The following is a 20,449-nucleotide window of genomic DNA, read 5'->3' as shown; positions in this document are numbered from 1 at the left end:
CTGAAAACATCATGACATATTTAGAAAGTTCAAACATCTCTTAAAGAACAATTCTTCATCTTGATAAACTGAACTATAAACATTAGGCACCAGTTTATTCCTATGCAAACATTGTCCAATCACTGCACAGATTAGATTCATGACATGGACCTTACCAAAGCATAAAGAGTGTGTGTCCATGTTCTCTAATGATTCAAACTCACCTGTTTCTGAACACACTCTTAAATGCTTTACACTTCATAGAAACATTTAATTCTGTTATTTACTCAAAGAAACGTATCAGTGTCAAGTTTTTATGACTAGGGAAAAAAATGCACAGAAAATCATTACAAAGAGTCAAACTCTGATCTAAGGTCATTTATTTGATTTTCTTCAATGTTAGACACGGGTATTTTTGCCTCACACCTTGGTTAATTTCCGACCCTGGTACAGAGAGCATTTCTATGAGTAATGTCTAATTTTTTAAGTGGCATTCATTTGAAATGTTTTTCCAAGGTCTGCAGTATTGCACTGTATTTAAAATGGGTGTGTGTATGTTATATATCAGAGACACCTGTCATTTCCCTTCATTTTTACGAGGATCATTGTCTAATGAACACTTCTGAGTCACGCAGGTCTCAACGAAACCTCAGCATTTCAGCTTTGACACTCGGATAAAATCACTGGCTTGAAGTGGCTTCACCACAGCAGTCTCTAACATGACTAATAACACACTGACATACAGTACATGACATGCTGAAGACAGGCTTTACACAACATTTATAAAGCACAGAGACTATGAGTGAATATTCAGACTTTTCACCCTTAGTTCATTTATTCGACACAATGCACAATTCACACTTCATATTACCAGAATTTCATGATGTAACTAACTTCCATATATCAAGTGCAATATTTTCAATCCAGTTACATCTTCATAGAAACAACACATACAAATTGTAATAAACTTGTAAATATTTAAACTGAAGCTCAGGAGCCGAAATGTTATATCTAAAGTGCTGATGACCACGATTTTAAAGTGATTCCCACAGCTGATTTATCCGTTTCAAATGTTAAATTGTTATTAGACTTACATTTTCTGAAGAAATTGTAAATGGTGTTCTAAAAATACAATAATATTATTAAAAATAATGGGTTTTAAAATGAATAATATGCCATATTAAAACATGGCCGCACTATTAATTGCACAAATTTTTTCAGTTTTTTAAGTGACGATCACACAAACATGCTCGAGGAAGGGAATATGATAACACACTAGTACAAAGCGAGTCAAGCGACCTCATATTTTAGATTCCAATCTGATCTTCATATAAAGACAGGAGTAATAAAATCCCCCATCCGGTCATCAGACCCAGATTCTGCAGGAGAAAAATCAGCCACGGCCATTTACTGTCCACATGAAGCATGGAGGGAAGCTGGACGAGGATAAAAACAGAGAAATGAAGCCTGGTATTTAGGATGATCTTATGAAACATATTTTAGATGTTTGTTTTACTTGAGAAATGCAGGAAACTGCAATGTATTGATTTTTTTCCCTCAAAAACCATTGAATCTGATTTTGCTGCTTTAGCATAAGCCCATATAGCACGTAATGTTCATTTTACACAATATATGTTGGCTATTTTGTTCATTTTTGCACTCTGAAAGCAGTGAACCCACCATGTCTGCGAGGGCGATGTACAGGAAGAGCCCGGCGGTGACGGCAGAGATCCACTCCTGAGCGAGTGTGTGTGTGGAGACGGACAGAGCGATGTACAGGCCGATGAAGGAGGAGAGAGCGCTGCACACGTTCAGCAGGAGAGCGCGCTTCACAGACAGACCGCAGTGAAGCAGGATCGCAAAATCACCTGCAGAGATCAAACACACACATGAATATACTGTTATATTTTGCAACATAAAAATTATATATATATATATATATATATATGAAAACTGAAAATGTAAAAACATCATATAATACATAATATAAAGAAATATTTAAATGTTGAAACAAATAAATTAATTTAAAAATATGTGCAATGTATAAACACACATTAATTTTGAATTCACATTTTATTTTTATTATTTATATTTAATATGTATTAAAATTAATATATACATGTACACATTCATTTTTTTTAAATTTAGATATTTTATATTACTTAAATTTAATAACTTTTAAAAATTCACTATTTAAATGTAATTATAAATAAAGGCAGCTTCATTTACTTTATGCAAAATATAATACTTTTGTTATCTTATAACATTATATTATTATTTATACAGCGGATTTAACATTAAATAGGGTTGAAATGATTTTTTGTTGGATAAAGACTATGAACATGACTATAAGTTATGAGAAATCTCATTTTATGTTCCTGAAAGGAAACTTGTGTTACTGTACATTGTGTACAAAAGTTATTGGTAACACTTTACAATAAGGTTCATTAGTTAACATCAGTTAATGTGTTAACTAACATGAACTAGCAATGAGCAATACATTTCTTACAGTATTTATTAATCTTTGTTAATGTTAGTTAATTGTTAAAAATTCAGCTGTTCATTGTTTGTTCACAGTGAATTAACTAATGCTAACAACAACCTTTGATTTAAATAATGTATTAATAAATGTTGACATTAATATTAACTAATATTAATTAATGCGGAAGAAGTATTGTTCATTCTTACTACGGTAGTTAACTAATGTTAACTAATGAACCTTATTGTAAAGTGTTATTTCAAGAGTATATAGAAAGCCTGAGCATTCAAACTATGTTTCTGTAACCTTCAAACAACATTCACACAACATTCATAGTCTGTCTTGACAAACTTACTTTTTCTAGTTATTTTCAATGCATTTTCAGTAGCTAGATTAGTTTATCTTCTCAGATAAAGCTCCTGAGATCTTACCTAACTCGTGTGGAAGCTCGTGGCACAGGACGGCCAGTGACGTCGCCAGTCCCGAGCGCCACGACACGGAGAACGCAGCGCCCATGGCCAGACCGTCCGTGAAGTTATGGATGCCGTCACCAATGGTGATCATAACCGGCAGCAGGCGCTTCTCTGAGGGACAGGAGAAAGAGCTCACGACGGGTCACATCACTGCGGTTTTATTATGTTTAAAAGTCTCTTCTGCTCACCAAGGCTGCATTTATTTGATCAAAAATACGGTAAAAAAAGCTAAATTGTGAAATATTATTACAGTTTAAAATGACTGTTTTTTATGTGAATAATATTGTAAAATGTAATTTATTCCTGTGATCAAAGCTGAATTTTCAGCATCATTACTCCAGTCTTCAGTGATATAGAAAGTTCAAGAGAGAACAGCATTTATTTGAAATAATAAAGACATTTAATAATGTTACAAAAAATTCTGTAATTTTTGATCAATTTATTGAATCACAGGAATAATTTACATTTTAAAATATATTCAAATAGAAAAAAAATCTACTCGTATATATTTTTTTAATCACAATTTTACTGTTTTTACTGTATTTTTGATCAAATAAATGCAGCCTTTGTTGAGCAGGAGAAATACATCTTCCTGACACTAAGCTTTTGAAATAAAGTGTAGAAAATAGAAATGTTCATGAAAAGTTTATAAAGCAGCAGAACCTTTTTTCCAAGTGACCTCATAGGATGGTTGTGGTAAAGGTCACTTTAATAACAGGTCATTTTACTCCCGTAACGCACAAACATGTGATTAACTCTAATTGGGGTGTAATTATTTACAGCCCAGATGTGTTTAAGCGAGCGCTGATTATTAACTGAGCATTAGGCATGAACTGACCTCGTGCGCTGCTGAACGGCTCCAGGAAGGACTTCTCGTTGTTTTGCTGGTTCACCTGAAATCAATGAGAACTCACAGTATCAACTGATGATTACAGAGGAAGACTGTGATGTTTCTGCACTGATAAACTGTATTTGATCCTCAAAATAAAGCAGACATGTTATGGAAACACATTATACACCCAAATCACAGATGTTCCTGAATATCCAGACAGGATTTTGTCTAATTTTTAGAGATATTGTAAGAAAAAATAAATTAATAAATCAAATGAAATCCACCTTTAATGCCCAAATATCAAATATCCATTCATTAAACAAACAATCAAAAACGCCAGAACAACCAAAAAGATGATAAAATCTGTAAATCTTAAAATGACCTCCTGTTTTTTTACAATTACTGTCTGGGTTTGTGAAATATGATGACACCTGACCTCCTCAGGGAAAACTAGTATTGTCTGTAGTGTGTGTGTAGTGATTTGTAACATGATAACTAGTTTATTTGGCCCACGTCGGCACAGAAACACGGTCTCACCAGCTCGTCCTGTGAGGTGGAGCTGTTGTTGCGTCTGCTGCTCTGGAACATCTGCAGAACTTTACTGTGATCGCAGTGATGAGGGTCGGACTCCTACAACAGGACAACAGAGGCAAGTCAGGCAAGTCAGGCAAGTCAGCTCATGTGGCGGCCAGTCATACCAGTGCACACAGCAACAAAATACAATTAAAAGATAAATATAATGATAACTGTAACAACATCCACACCAGCGGACGATATCATTCTGTTTATTACAGCAAGCTGCAGTTTTGTCGTCTGTCTTGTTAAATGCTCAAGCTTTTTAAAGCACGATGGACTCTGATTGGCAGTCAATGTTTTTATCCATTGCAATTTACACTGGCATTCCCCAAGGCTCAGTCTTGGGCCCTCTTTTATTTATTATTTATTAACTAACTCCTGGACACATTTTTATCAGACTCGCTTTATTTATTTATACAAAATTATTCAGGATACATACATAAAAATACCAGGCACTATTCTTAATAAATTGATTATTTTTGTGTGCTAAGTAAACTCTCATCAGAGCCAGGGTAGTTTAGGGTAGCTCACCAAAACCGCATTTATTTAATCAAACATACAGTAAAAACATCGAAATATTATTACAATATAAAATAAGTGTTTTCTATTCATTTGAAAAAGGTGTTCCGCTTTATATTGTGTGGAACCTGTGATGAATAATATCAGGATTAATTGATATTAAAAGTTCAATAGAAGTCATTTTTGTAACATTATAAATGTATTTACTGTTACTTTTGGTCAATTTAATGCATCAAAGCTGAATAAAAGTGTAATCCAGACTTTTTAATGGTATGCGTGTTTAAGTCAACCAGTCTTAATCTTTTGTCTTATCTTTTGCTATGTTGCTTCTGAATTTCATAATTTATTTATCTCGTTTTAAGGGTTTTAAGAAATCATTACTGGAAAATTAGACTCAGTAAGACTTGGATTGTTTCATTTGCAGTGTGCACTGGGGTTATATAGACTCCTATAGGGTTCTAGACTCAATTTTGGCAAAAAGGTTCTATATAAGGTGAAAAGATTGCAAAATACTTTCACGTTTAATGGGTCAATTTCATTTTTTCTAGTGATGAAGTACAGTATGTTAATGTGCGGTTTAATTCATTAAACTATTTAGACTAAAAATCATCAAAATGATTCTAAGAAGCGCCTGAAAGAACCCTTTAAGCTTCTATATTAGAGCCTTTCTAACGCTTCAGACTCGGTCACTCACTCCATCATGATGACGACCGTGTCGAGTGATGATGGAGAATACGGCTTCCATCAGATAGAAGACATAGATGCCGCCAATGACCACCAGGAGTTTATAAACGTAGTCGAGGTTCTCCTCCTCATGCCCGTGTCCATCTTTATGTGCATGAAGACCTAAAAACTACAGGCACAAAGCAATGAGAACAATACGAAGCCCATCCTATTCAGACACGTGTGAGTCGGCCTACCGAGGGAAGCAGATGCAGAAGAGCGTCTCCTGTGAGGGATCCCACAGCCAGGCTGATGCAGAACTGGATGCACATCTGGAACACCTGCGTACACCTGGAGAACAGCAGCACCACCAGCCCAAACATGGCCATCAGGCAGATGAGGATGTTGGCGAGGGTGGCGTATCCATATCCTGGACACAAAGCACTCATTGAGGGATCATATAAAGAGATCGTTCACAGGTGTGCCGTCTTCACACTAGTTTTAGTAAACAGTCAGACAATGGAGGGATTGTTCTTCTCCAGGAAGAGATGCTCACTAAAATAAGAAGTCACAGCATTCAGGAATGATTCTGAGAACGATGCCAACAATAAGATGCCAACTAAAACTAAATATTGGAGTAGAACCAGAAAAGCAGAAAAGTAAATGATCATCTAAACATTCATTACATACTGTGTAATAAACAATCTTTACTTTCTGACAAACTAAACTATACATTTTTCACATTTAAATTGTTGCCATTAGATATTACACTACAGTTAAAAAGTTTGGGGTCGGTGAGATTTTTAAAAATGTATTTGAAAGAAGTCTCTTCTGCTGAAAAGCAGAAAAACAGTGAAATATTATTACAATTCAAAATAACTTTTTCTATGTGAATATATTGTAAAATGTAATTTATTCCTTTGATCAAAGCTGTATTTTCAGCATCATTCCTCCAGTCTTCAGTGTCACATGACCCTTCAGAAATCAACATTTATGATTATTATCAGTGTTGAAAACAGTTTTGCTGCTTCATATTTTTTAGGATTTATTTAAATTTGATATCTTTTGTAACATAAATGTCTTCACTGTTGTTTTTGATACATTTAATGCATAAATTATTTTGTAAAATGGAAATATGTACATATAGTAGTGACGCCAATATAAATATCATACAGACAGATTAATATTTGGCTATTTTCAAATAACATTGACCAGTTCTTAAAGCCTTGCACAGAAGTCACATTTAATTAAAAACCTAGATTTTAATGCACATTTTCTGTTTTGAGATGTTGATTAAATAATGAATCTTAATTTAATTTCTGTAATTTTTTAGTTTATTTGCAATCATTTAAATGTCTGGTCAACTATATTGATGTTTGTCACTCCCAATTCATAATACAGTTCATAACATTCGCCTTCAGCTCAACTACTGTCATGGCAGACAAACAATTTAAAGAGGATCTCAATGCTGTAGTTAAAGTTAGTTAAAATGACGTGTTTATAGCGGCTGCCTGAATAGTGAAACTATGATTGCACAGACATTTGAAGGAAGCTTGAGAACTGAGGTTTGTTACGACATATTGATTAGAACATGTTTCTGGACTTTATATGGATAGTCAAAACCTGATCTATGCAGTTCAGACTAACTGTTCAGAGCTGATCTGTCACTCACTCTCGGCTGCGCTCAGAGAATCAGCGGTCGCGTGTGTGTCACTGATCTCAGAACAGCCTCCGCTGAGGATCTGCTGGATCAGAGCAGGACTGAGCTGTGTGAACTGATCTCTGGTCAGCGATGAAGAGTTCAGCTGGTAGATCCTCAGCAGGTCTTCAGCGCTGAAACACGTCTGCAGGCAAAACAACCATGAGACTTTTTTATGCATATCATTAACATATATAATTTGGCTTCAGTTACTTTCATTGTTCAGATAAGCATGCATGCTTTAGTGTGTACAACTCCCTGATTTATTAGTTGCATGGATGTCAAATGACAGGCTAAATATATATTTATATAGATTCAGTTTGAAGTTTGAAATGTTGTGTTTTTTCACAAAAATGTGAAAAATTAGCACTTGTAACGGCTTAATTTCACTGATTATCATTACGGACAGATTGCATGGTCTCAGATTGCACATTATGTCACAACATCAATCAAGAGAGCTAAACATCAATTATTCATGTTGATATGTCACGTTACAGAGCTCGCTCAGCCGAATGATCGCTCTAAATCTAAATGATCAGAGTCCTACAGCATGCAAAGATTTCCCATGATGCCCCACACAAACACGGCTGTGTCGTACTGTATCCCAGCTGCTGTTCTTATGGTGATCCTCCTGATGAGGCTCGAGGTGGACATCATCGTGATCGTCTTCTCCTCCACCCAGATTTAGCATCTTCAGAAGCTCCTCAAAATCTGAGGAACAAAAGCATCATTAAAAATAGAGCGCAAACGTCCAGCTTCAAACCCACTATTGGACATTAAAGTACTTCAGAAACTCGAAAGAACATGAATATGTGTTTAAACACACTTATACTCCACCCAGGAGAACATTTTTAGCTCCATATTAATGTTTTTGCTATAGCCAAGGTTTTGGGTTCGGCAGGGGATGCATGAACTGGTAAAAATTGTGCTTTGAATAAAAGCGTCAAATGCATAAACATAAATGTAGAACACAGAAACCTAAACACTGATCTGAGGAAACTATAATGTGCTTTAGATATACTCTCTCTTTTTAAGTGAAAAAGTGCCATTTGTACCTGACCTGAGCAAGAAAAAAAGAAAACTAAAACCACAAAAAAACACATTTTTGTCATTTGATATAAAATAAATGTTAACTGAAATAAAAAAAAACACCTTTATAATTATTTTTAATTCAGCCAAGGCAACATTTCTCATTTTCATTTAGTATAACTCAGGGTTTTTATTATAACTGAAACTAAAACCATAAAAAACACTTTTAACTTGAAATAAATAAAAATTTTGATATTTTTAATAAATAATTTGTTTTAAAAATTTGCTTTATATTTTATTCAGTTGGTTGCCGAGACAGAATTTCTCATTTTCATTTAAATTGGCTTATTTTTTTAAATTACTAACAAAATTACTGACGTTTTAACTAAAATGAAAATGGAAAATATAAATATAACATCTATTTCAAAAATAATAACAATAAATATAATATATAATAGCATCTCAAAGATGCTAAAATATTGAAGTACTAACACTGAAATATAAATGAATAAACCCATGTAGAAATATTTTTTTAACTGATAAAAATTATAAAAACACAACAAAATTACTTAAATAGAAAATATAAAAACATTCAAAATATTTATAAAAACTTTAATAGTATATTAATGATACTAAAATTATACTTTTAACTTAAATAAAACCGAATGTTCCCACATGAAACATTTCCAGGTTAGTGTAACATCATCAGGATTATCAGTCCGTCATACCATGAAGCGTGAGGTTATCAGAGCCAAAATGGCTGAAGATGTAATCCAGAAAGTATCCGTTGTGAGGAAGAACACGAGCTCTGAGACAGTCTCCACGCAGGACATGATAGAGGACGTTTCCCAACACAGCGTCCAGCTCTACGGGAGGACCTCCGCTCTCGTCCAGGACGCCATTCAGAGAGAGACAAGACTACAGATGTGGACAGGCACATAACAGATGTGGATCAAGACCATGAAACTCTGATATACAGGTGAAACTAATATATTATATAGACTCATCACATGCAAAGTAAGATATTTCAAGCCTTTATTTGTTATCATTTTGATTATTATTCACAATTATGATCAAAATGATAACAAATAAAGGCTTGAAATATCTCACTTGGCATGTAATGAGTCTAAAGAATATATTAGTTTCACCTTTTAAGTTGAATTAGTGAAATAAATGAACTTTTCCACGATATTCTAATATTTCGATTTCCACTAGTATACTATGATCCTGAAGCTTCCTGACCTCATGTGTGTCGGGCTGATAGTGTAACTCCATCTCATGGAACAGCTTTTCCAAACCCTGATGTTCTGGGACGTCCTGGTGAGGAGGCCGGCTGGTGTGGTTGAGGTCTGAGATGGTTTGGATGAACCGGTGTGTCTCTGTGTCCCAGCGTCCCTCTCGTACGGCCCTGCAGGTCTCCATCGGAGCGCTCAGGAACAGACACAACGCAGGAGCCATCGTGAAGAAGTCCTGCTCCTGCATCTGAAGCTCCTGAGATCTGCTGGAGTTCCTCAATATCTGCTGCACACGCTCGACAGACAGACACTAAACAGCACAGAGACAGTGTGTGTGTGCACTTTCAGTTTGCCTTTAATACATGTAAAGATACTCATGTGATTTCTGACATGCGTTCGATTAAATGTGCTTAATTGTCATGAAAATGATGTCACAATGCAATCACTTAATGATCCTTAAATAGGCCTTATTTTCTTTATTTTTTTTAGGTAACACTTTAGTTTAGTTATTAACGTGTCTTATTAGTATGAATATTATGATATTGGCTGTTTATTAGTACTTATAAAGCACATCTTAATGCCTTGATCATATTCTACATCCCTTAATTCACCCAATACATAAACTTAACTATAGCCTACCTCACTAACTATTAATAAGCAGGAATTTTGGAGTTTGAGGCAAAAGTCGGTGTAAATAGTGAGAATTGGACCCAGATCTAAAATATAAGCCAAATTTTTATTTTAGGGTCAAATATGACCTGTTCTTGGCATATTGCATGAGATACTTCCTTGTCTCTTGTTCAAAATAGATCTATAACACAGATTATATCAATCATTATGTCATGAATAGGCTAGTGTCACTGTTCTTTCATTCTGTCGACAAAAAAACATGATATCTAGTCAGGAAACTGTAAAAAAATCTGGAAAAGAGATTTGTTAGTATAAAAAGTAAAATAAAAAAGTTATCATTTTAACGTTTTAAATTATTATTCATATTCGGAAAACTTTTGTGTAAAAAAATAGCATAAAAAACAAGCACCAGAGAAATATCAAAATTAGTGTATTTTTATGATCACGCCAAACGTGTATAATTAATATAGGAATACTGTAGCATATATAACTATAGCTTAAGATTAGATCATGGGAAACACAGTATTTGCATAATTAATATTATTATTTTTGTATTGTTATTTATGTTTAGTGTACTATGTCCCTTTAATTATCATTTACCCGATTCTCTCAGCTGGACCTCGATTTCCCCCAAACTCCTGAAACCCGTCTCACCTTCCCGCAGGACACACCGGAGCAGTGCACGCGCCTCTCCAGCCGCTCGAGCACCGAGAGAAGCGCGTCTTCTGTGAGGATCTCTTCGCCTGGAGACACCAGATCCACAACGCGCGCGAAAATATCATATTTACCGCCACGCGCTCCTGTACACAGACTGAGGCAGGTCACACAGACAAACACAACACCGCTAGTCTCCATTATCTGTGTGTTTTCCCGAAACTTATAGTGGTGCACGACTGTCCTGAGTGTCCTCACACACACACGAGCTTCAGAGATCTTCACACAGGTGCTCGTGTTCCTGCTCAGGTAAAATCTCCGCTCTGAACGCTGATTGGTCAAGAGAAACTCTTCCCTTCACTTGCGCAAAAGGATACATTTGTGACTAATAATTTATATAAAATAATTACAATATGATTTATACATAATTATACATTTTTAAACATAATTTTATGGAGCTATAATGACGTTTTAAGAAAAGCGATTTTAACCAATTTAGCCTATAGCAAATATGTTTGCTGCAGTTGTACTAAACACTTTTTTCTCAAGCAATTTTCTTCTATGAAAAGTAAAAAAGTTAAATTTGTATTGGCCTCAACCTTATTTATTTTTCCATCAGAAATTACCCTCCTTATACATTTAACGTTGTTTATATATTTTTAATGGAATATCACCGGCATATCGTGAGCTTAGAATTATAAGGTTCTATCTCCGTTTAGGGTAGTTCTGAGATATTGAGCATCAAAGTTTTTACATCCCACCTGGCAAAACTGTAATGTAGTAAAATTTTCTATTATAGCTTTATCTATTAATCTTTTTTTTTTTTACAAAAATAACACCACACAGGCATTAATAAACACCTAATGGATCAGATTATGTCAAAAACTCAATTTCGACCAAAAGTGGAGATAGAACCTTATAATTCTAAGCTCACGATATGTTAACTTTCCCATTAAGAGTCAATATTTGACCCATTAAATGGATTTCCAGGGGCATTTTTTTCTAACTATGTTCTACCATTTTTTTCACACTGCAATTACAACACCATAAATACTGTTGTGAGATTAATGATTAGCCTAATAATTTAAAAATTATAATAAACTATATATTTTTAAATATTATATTAAAACCGCCAATAGGTGACGCCAAATCACCGTCTTAATGTACGAGTCATAGAAGCATCAACTTATTCGTTCAAAACGAGTCCGCAAAGTTTTGATAATGTTTATTAATGTGATAAAATATGATAAAGTGTGCTTTATGGTTAAAACAGCAACAAAACAGTAAGATATTTGATATTGATATTTGAGTTAGATATTATATTGTCATAGTGCATGAGCCGGTGGATGAGACACTCGAGTCCCGATACTCTGAAAGCAGATCTTCATTCAAACACACTCAACATCCTCAAACACACACATGACCCTGTTTATGTGACAACGGTCTCTCACACTGTTGGAAAGAACTGCTAATGAGAGCACTCTTGTTATAAGACACATTAACACACACTGACCTGTGATGGGTTTGTTGGGCGACTGTTACTGGTTACTGAAGCACTTCACACAGATCGGATCTTCACCCTGCGTTGTGAAAGGCTGTCCGGCCAGCTGGACTTTACAACCCGAACACAAGAAACATCATTTATGCCAGGACTCGTCTCTGTACATAACGCCACCCTGAACCAGGATCTGTGAGAGACGACACCAGCAGAAACACTGGCATTCACTGCATACAACTTACAGAGGCTGACTTTCTCCACTGATGACTGTCTAAGTTGAGCAGTATTTGTCCTGGAAACTCTTGCCAAACAATCCAGCTTTTCTAGGTCTACTGAAATCTCTTCTTCATGACCTGATAGAAACATCAGTCCCAATACAAACACACACACACACACACACACACACGCACACGCACACGAACCAAACACACCGAATACAGGGACAAATGTAAATGTGAATACAGGAGGAGCTCTGACGTCACTAGTGCATAGAGAGATTCAGAGAAAGTGAAACTAACTTGATCAACGCCTGAACGATTAACCTGTTAAACAACAGAATATTTACTGATCAAAGAGTGTTGTGGACACATCTGATACTCACAGGTAAGAGATAGAAATATAAGAGAGATTGTGCTGAACAGGTTGAATGGAAGTGATCTGGTTTATAGGTTTATGTCAAACAAAAGTTGAACAGAATCAGAGTCCGTTTGCATAAACTGCTAAGACTAGTCTTACAAGTGAATCAAATGTTTTTCTAAAGTCCATAACTTTTCAGTTAAAGTAGTTACATGAAAACGCAGGTTGGTCTAATAATTTAATACCGAACAGTAAGACCGATAACCCCTAAATAACTGCGATTTCTAAAGACTTCACATAATAGTTGATTATGCAATAACTGACCCGAGGGTTTAATCATGTCAAATACTCACTCAACTCCTGTAGTTGTTTACTGCACTGAAATGGTCAGAATTGTCTTTAAATATGTCATGTGATTAGTTGTGAAGCAAAGTTTGGGTTTTCTTTATTTTTGTCACGCGACATAAAGAAACAGGAAGCATATATGACCCTTGACCCCACAGAAAAACCTGCTGAACCTGTTACACAGTTTTGTGCACAAATGTGTCAAACACCTTAAGGCTGAATCCAGACACACTTGACAAGATGAAATAATACTTACATTAATTTATTTTGTGGGAAGACATTTTGTCAGAAAATATTTTTAAAAGAAGTTTATATTAACATTGTTTGCATTTACGGTAATATAAACAGCAAATGTTCAGTTATTTTATGAATACACTCACAGTTTTGAAAGGAACTTTTCTTCTATAATAAAGTTTACTGCGCTGAAATGGTTTCAGAATTGTATTAAAACTATTTAATTTGAAATACACTGCATCTGAAAATCACATTTACTTAAAGGAACACTCCGACTTTTTGGGACTTTAGCCTATTCACCTTACCCCCCAGAGTTAGATAAGTCCATACATACCTTTTTCATCTCCGTGCGTGCTATAAGTCTGTTTGACGCACCCACCGCTAGCCTAGCTTAGCACAAAGACTCGATGTGACTGGTTGCAGCTTTCATACTGATCCAAATGAGTGGCAAAATAACGCAAACGTTTTCCTATTTACATGTTGTGATTTGTATAGTCACATAATGTACAAATAACAAAGTCAAATGAGACACAGACATCTTTTAACCGTATAAAACCTGGGAACTATTCTCTGAAGGCGAAGCACTGCTACTTTGACGGCGTAATAACCGCATCACCGGAGACACGCCGTGGTGAGGAGCGGAGAGTTCGCTCGGTGTTTGGGTAATAGAGTCAGCAATTTATAAATAGTAAAAGCGTAGTTTAGAGTCATGGGTTTTCGCTCTATTGTAAATAGCTGCGACTGTAAACAGGGGAGGTAACCATGTATCACAGAATTCCAACTAAAAACGCTGACTGGACGAAGAAATGGCTAACTTACTCTGGATATTTATCCAAACACACCTAAGATTATCAAGGGAAGGGACATTATGTTTGCTCGGTACATTTCAATGGACGACTATTTTGAAAAAATGGAATTTGCCACACGGACCATAATGTGCTGAAGGATACGGCCATCCCATCGATAGCACAGACAGGACAAGTGGATCACCTGCGGCTGAGGTAAGTGTTCCGTCATGTTTTTAGATGACCTACTGTAACAGTGCCTTTAGCCAGATCTAATGTAACGTTAGTGACACTATGATATGATTAGGGTATGAATATGTTTTTATCTTGATGCGGTGCGGACGCGCTTGGGAAAAAAAACGAGCGCGTTCACCGCGTTGAACTTGCACCCTGCGCGCGGCGCGCCTAGTAGCCTAAATTTGAAATAACCATGGAAATAACGAACTTGAGCGTGCAAAAGGGTACGATAGGCTGTGAGTTCATTGTGCAAAAACAATTTGTGCTATTACTTTTACCTTAATCTATCCTATAGTAATGCTCTATCCTATAGTAATGCAATACTGTATATTAGGCTACTGTTGAATACATTTGGTTCAGCTAATAAATTGCATTTAAAATATATTGATTCCTGTAATAATAATTATTTATTCATGTGATATTTATAAATCTGGGTGCGTTTTTGGTTGGAAATCAATGAAACATGGTACTGTATTACCTGGTCTCCCCTGTTTATTGTCACAGCTCATACAATAAAGCAAACACCCATGATAAACTATGCTTTTCTATCTAACGTTAGTAATTGCTGACTCTTTATTCCAACGCTGAGCGAAGCGAACTCTCTGCTCCTCGTCACGGTGCGTCTCAGGTGATGGTTATCACTCTGCCCAAGTAGCAGTGCTTCCCCTTCAGAAAATATAGTATTTATACGGTCAAAAGATATCTGTGTCTCATATGGCCTTGATATTTGCACACTCTGTGACTATACAAACCACAACATGTAAATAGGAAAACGTTTGCGTTATTTTGTCACTCATTTGGATTAGTATGAAAGCTGCAACCATTCACATCCAGTCTTTGTGCTAAGCTAGGCTAGCGGTGGGTGCGTCAAACAGACTTATAGCACGCACGGAGATGAAAAAGGTATGTATGGACTTATCTAACTCTGAGGGGTAAGGTGAATAGGCTAAAGTCCCAAAAAGTCGGAGTGTTCCTTTAAATCAAAATTAAATGTCTCTTGGCCATACAAAATATATGTTCATTTCGGGGGAAAGGTTATCTGTACTTGTCCTTTAATGCAAACATTACTTCCTATTTAAGATTATTCTGTTGTTTTCTTTTGCCTTGAAAAGTCATAAAGAGGTGAAGAACAATGGCAGAATCTTTCCCACCATCAACTAAAAAACGAGAAAGGAGAGGGAGTATAATTGATCGTCCATGCGAGTCAATAACCCACTTAAATATATCTTATATTTTATCTTGAAAATAGACACTCATTGTTTAGAATTAATCTCTGCACATTCTCTCAACAAGATGAATTTACACTTACCAGTGATTTATCTTCATCATTTCTCTCTCCAGCGATGTCTTCCTCCAGCGGTCCACTGACTGAGGATCTTCAGTGCTCGATATGTCTGGACGTGTTCACTGATCCAGTCAGCACTCCATGTGGACACAACTTCTGCAAGACCTGTCTGAATAAGTGCTGGGACAACAGCCAGACCTGCAACTGTCCATATTGTAAAGAAACATTCAAGCACAGACCTGATCTCAAGATTAACACCACACTCCGAGAGATCGCAGATCACTATAAAAAGAAAAGTCCGGAGAAAAAAGCTGAAGTTGTGAATAAAGCTGAAGTTGTGTGTGACGTCTGTGAGGACAGAAAGCAGAAAGCCCTGAAGTCGTGTCTGGTGTGTCAGAGCTCTTACTGTGAAACTCACCTGGACCGACATCTGAGAGTGGCAGGTTTAAAGAAACACAAACTGATCAATCCTGTGAGTAATCTGGAGGACTATATATGTCAGAAACACGAGAGACCTCTGGAGCTGTTCTGTAGAGATGATCAGACGTGTGTGTGTCTGATGTGTCTCGTGACAGACCACAAGAGCCACAACACTGTTCCTATAGAAGAGGAGAGTGAAGAGAAGAAGGTAGAAGTTCCTGACAAACTGATTATAAATGGCTCTTATCATGAAGAATCACATGTTCTTTAATATAAATGAATTAGTTATGAAAACATATTATGTGTTGTTCTCTGTCTATAGACTCAACTGATGAAGACCCAGAAAGACACACAGCAGGAGATCCAGGACAGAATCAAGAAGATTCAAGACGTCAAACACTCAGCAGAAGTCAGAAAAGTGAGTTTAAAATAATTAAATTTGACTACAAAACGAAGGTTCAGGAGGAGCCTAAACATCCAGTGCTGTCAGTCATCATCATGAGCAGATTATATAAGCAGCAGACACCACATCACATTGACAAATTCTTCCTCCTCCCATAATTCAGTGCAAACGCTGCAGAATGAGGGATTTTGAAAACACTGAAGTATGAGAAATAATAACAGTGATCAAACTCCACTAATAATGTGTTGTTGATCAGAGAAACACAGAGAAGGAGAAAGCAGCCCGTGTGGAGCTCTTCACTGATCTCATCCGCTCCATTGAGAGATGTCAGACTGAACTGCTGGAGATGATGGAGGAGCAGCAGAAAGCAGCAGAGAAACAGGAGGAAGAGCTCATTGAAGAGCTGGAGCAGGAGATCACTGAGCTAAAGATGAGAAACACTGAGCTGGAGCAGCTCTCACACACTGAAGATCACCTCCACCTCCTACAGGTCAGTCAACATCTCTCTGATCAATGATAATGACACCAGAACACTCCCCATGCTGAAGGATTTCTCCTCTCTCTCTCCTGCTGTAGATTTACTCGTCCCTGTGCAGCTCCACAAACACCAGGAACTGGTCTGAGATCAGTGTGAAGACTGATGAGAGCGAGGAGACTCTGAGGACAGCTCTGACTAAACTGCAGGACTCTCTACAGGAGAAACTCACACACACTGGTACAGCAATATCAAACACACCGCACAGATACATATATTTATCATCTTTATATATCAGTAATGAAGAATGAGTCTCAAGCTGAAATAAGAGAAGTGTGTGATCATTTACTGATCTCAGAAAACATGCAGTAAATTCATCTTGTACTCGAAGCTTCATCACTGAAACCAGAACCTCGAGGCTTTAGTGCGTCTGTGAACACTTTTACATGAGAAACAACAGAAAGAAACATTCATTTTCTGTTGGTCTTTTCTGCTGTTTCTCTAAATGTTGTGATCATGTGTCGATAAAATCAGTTTAGCAGAAGAAAATCTAATCAATCAAACAAATTTGCAGAGCTGGGATTTTCATTTTCTTAAAGATTTATTTTTTACTGTAGTCAACTTGTCTTTGCTGAATAACGACAACATTAATCCACTCCAAAACTGAGATGAATAACATTAGGCATACAAATATCTGAAATATAAATGTCATAAAATGTTTCTTAAAAGCAGGAATATTTGGAGCTCAAACACAACAGGAGTTCAGGGATTCTCTAAATATCAGCAGAGAGACATTGATCAGATAAAACATGATCTTACACAATTCTTGAAATATATTGTTAAATCTTTAAGTTTTATAATTGCACTCATAAACATGTGAAAGATCTGCTGATGTTTTATTGTCATGTGTCTCTACAGAAGTGAAGAGGATACAGCAGTATGCAGGTACAGTGTGTGTCTGACCTACACTAGATTACATTCAGATACTCACAGCTTCATCACTGACCGACAGTATGATCACACACTCATTACATATTACACACATCAGCACTAAAGTCTGTGATTCATATTGTCTGTTTTCTCAGTGGATGTGACTCTGGATCCTGATACAGCTCATCCTAAACTCATCCTGTCTGATGATGGAAAACAAGTGAGACATGGAAACATTAAACAGAAACTCCCAGACACGCCACAGAGATTTGATTACTGTGTATGTGTCCTGGGAAAGGAGGGATTCTCCTCAGGGAGATTTTATTTTGAGGTGCAGGTGAAGGGAAAGACTGAATGGTATTTAGGAGTGGTCAGAGAATCCATTAACAGGAAGGGACAGATCACAGCGAGTCCCAGTAATGGATACTGGACTGTGGGTCTGAGGAATGGGAATGAATTTTTGGCCTGTGCTGGTCCTGATGTCTCTCTGTGTGTGAGAGAGAAGCTGCAGCGGGTCGGTGTGTTTGTGGATTATGAGGAGGGTCTGGTCTCCTTTTATGATGTGGAGTCCAGCTCTCATCTCTACTCTTTCACTCATCAGTCTTTCACTGGGAAACTCTATCCATTATTTTGCCCGTGCCCTAATAATGGAGGTACAAACTCAACTCCACTGATCATCACACCTGTCAAACACAATCTATGAATTTACAGCCCTAATTTTGAAATACACAATCAATATTATTTATATAATTGAAAAACTTGTTTTGTTATTTTTTTCATCATTTCTTTTTCATTGTTAAAATCTATAATTTTCAAATGATAATGCTTGTTTAACAAATTTATCATCGATCTGTTTATAAAGAAGTGAAAAATATATATTTAATACTTTAATGAGAGTCGCTTGATATTCACTTATTTTATTAAGTGTGATTGAGACACTTTTTGCCATTGAGATGAATTGGCGAAATGGAAGTGTCCCAATAAACCTGAATTCATCCTATTAATTTTTTTTCACTGGTTAAACTTTTAATTGAGTAAGATTGTAACAAATGTATAGTTTTACACCTCTGAGCTGAAATCAAACTATCGAACTAATCTAACGCATCAAATTCTGAAAACATCATGACATATTTAGAAAGTTCAAACATCTCTTAACGAACAATTCTTCAGCTTGATAAAAACTGAACTATAAACATTAGGCACCAGTTTATTCCCATGCAAACATTGTCCAATCACTGCACAGATTAGATTCATGACATGGACCTTACCAAAGCATAAAGAGTGTGTGTCCATGTTCTGTGTGTGTGTGTGTGTGTGTGTGTGAGACAGAGACGGGGAAGGGAAAGTGTCACTGATGTCCTGCTCCTGCAGACAGACTCTCTCTCTCTGTGTGTGTGTGTGTGTGTGTGTGTGTGTGTGTGTATTATTGTATGTGTGTGTGTGTGTGTGTGTGTGTGTGTGTGTGTGTGTGTGTGCGTGCGTGCGTGCGTGCGTGCGTGTGTGTGTGTGTGTGTTATTGTGTGTGTGGATGGATGGATAAAACTCAAGGTTGTTGTGCTGTGATAAGGATTAAACATTTTTGGTCAATACTTAAAGTGTTCATTGCTGTTTTCATGCTAAAAACATGCTCCTTTACCCCTTGTCTGAACTAGTGATTAAAAAAGCCCAGAAGTATTATTATTAAACATAAATAAATCTTGATTATGCAAACAAGAGAGAGAGCAAAATTCACAAAATTCACAAAATAGAAAAAAATAATTACAATAATTAATTCAAGACAGCATGTAATGTTACATAAATCTTTTATTGACATTTGCCTTTAAACATTATTGTAAAAATGCAGGTTATAGAAAAGACGTGTGTGGTTTCTAGCAACAGACTGTAAATATATTGCTTTGAATCTCTGTGTTTTTTTAACATTAAGTCTTATATTCAGAGCATATCTATATTTACATTTGCAGATTACAACACCCCATAAATGTCCATAATCTCAGTGGCTTTCTGTCCTGCTTTTGGCAACGGCAGGTCAGTCCAGTCTCGGCACAATCCACAAGCTTTAGGAGAACAGCAAACCTCAAAATAACTCATTTACCGAGAGAATCTCACAAAAAATGTCATAAGTGACGAGTTAAGACTCTATCTGAAGATCTAGTCTGACCAAATAGCAATTAGTTCGTTACTAGTCCAATCTACTTTCTTATGTTATTAAAGTTATGACCAGACGTGGGTAAAAAAATTAGATGATTAACTTGTGGGTTATATTTCAAACCCCAATAATAAAAAAAATTATATATATATATATATATATATATATATATATATATATAAAATTTGTATTTTTTATTATATATATATATATATATATATATAATTACTTTTTATATATTATTTATATATACTTTATTAAATATATATATTATAAAAAAAAACTGAATAAATACACTGTAAAAAAAATTATCCTGTAAAATAACAGTAAACTACTGGTAAAAATAA

The 20,449-nt window shown here is 36.0% G+C and overlaps 2 protein-coding genes across 8 annotated transcripts; one reads left to right on the top strand and one right to left on the bottom strand.

The window, feature by feature from the left end:
* Positions 1-342: 342 nt before the first annotated feature.
* Positions 343-12,473, bottom strand: LOC120483634 (zinc transporter ZIP4). Of its 6 annotated transcripts, none has more exons than XM_089122882.1 (13): positions 12,282-12,473; positions 10,715-10,925; positions 9,492-9,794; positions 8,978-9,167; positions 7,819-7,931; positions 7,194-7,365; positions 5,779-5,951; positions 5,553-5,711; positions 4,301-4,393; positions 3,770-3,824; positions 2,890-3,042; positions 1,660-1,847; positions 343-1,415 (listed from the first exon to the last, which is right to left on the bottom strand). In XM_089122882.1, the coding sequence occupies exons 3-13, from the start codon at positions 9,729-9,731 to the stop codon at positions 1,287-1,289; spliced, it is 1,665 nt and encodes a 554-aa protein (XP_088979008.1). In that variant the 5' UTR covers positions 9,732-9,794; positions 10,715-10,925; positions 12,282-12,473; the 3' UTR covers positions 343-1,286. The 6 variants fall into 6 exon arrangements, with proteins under 6 accessions (XP_088979008.1, XP_088979009.1, XP_088979011.1 ...); XM_089122883.1 differs by having other exon boundaries at positions 10,715-10,914; positions 12,282-12,456; XM_089122885.1 differs by having other exon boundaries at positions 10,715-10,857; positions 12,282-12,456.
* Positions 12,474-12,719: 246 nt separating this feature from the next.
* Positions 12,720-19,039, top strand: LOC120483409 (E3 ubiquitin-protein ligase TRIM39). Of its 2 annotated transcripts, none has more exons than XM_089122887.1 (7): positions 12,720-12,869; positions 15,785-16,356; positions 16,471-16,566; positions 16,808-17,041; positions 17,128-17,266; positions 17,936-17,971; positions 18,112-19,039. In XM_089122887.1, exons 2-7 carry the CDS (start codon positions 15,787-15,789, stop codon positions 18,657-18,659), a joined length of 1,623 nt encoding a protein of 540 aa, XP_088979013.1. In that variant the 5' UTR covers positions 12,720-12,869; positions 15,785-15,786; the 3' UTR covers positions 18,660-19,039. The 2 variants fall into 2 exon arrangements, with proteins under 2 accessions (XP_088979013.1, XP_088979014.1); XM_089122888.1 differs by having other exon boundaries at positions 12,723-12,869; positions 17,945-17,971.
* Positions 19,040-20,449: the final 1,410 nt, after the last annotated feature.

Source organism: Pimephales promelas, chromosome 18, assembly GCF_988280905.1.
Source record: "Pimephales promelas chromosome 18, fPimPro1.hap1.1, whole genome shotgun sequence".
NCBI lineage: Eukaryota > Metazoa > Chordata > Actinopteri > Cypriniformes > Leuciscidae > Pimephales > Pimephales promelas.
Note: the sequence above shows the minus strand (reverse complement) of the source record. Positions and strands in the feature narration are given on the sequence as shown.

Excerpts from the sequence above, each read along its gene's own strand:
- LOC120483409 (XM_089122887.1), top strand. The coding sequence starts at position 15,787 with ATGTCTTCCTCCAGCGGTCCACTGACTGAGGATCTTCAGTGCTCGATA. Across the intron at positions 17,042-17,127 it reads ATCACCTCCACCTCCTACAG|ATTTACTCGTCCCTGTGCAG; the intron begins GTCAGTCAACAT and ends CTCCTGCTGTAG. Across the intron at positions 17,972-18,111 it reads GAGGATACAGCAGTATGCAG|TGGATGTGACTCTGGATCCT; the intron begins GTACAGTGTGTG and ends CTGTTTTCTCAG.
- LOC120483634 (XM_089122881.1), bottom strand. The coding sequence starts at position 10,969 with ATGGAGACTAGCGGTGTTGTGTTTGTCTGTGTGACCTGCCTCAGTCTG. Across the intron at positions 7,366-7,818 it reads AGAACAGCAGCTGGGATACA|ACGTGTTTCAGCGCTGAAGA; the intron begins GTACGACACAGC and ends TTTTGCCTGCAG. Across the intron at positions 1,416-1,659 it reads ACATCGCCCTCGCAGACATG|CTTCCCTCCATGCTTCATGT; the intron begins GTGGGTTCACTG and ends ATCCTCGTCCAG.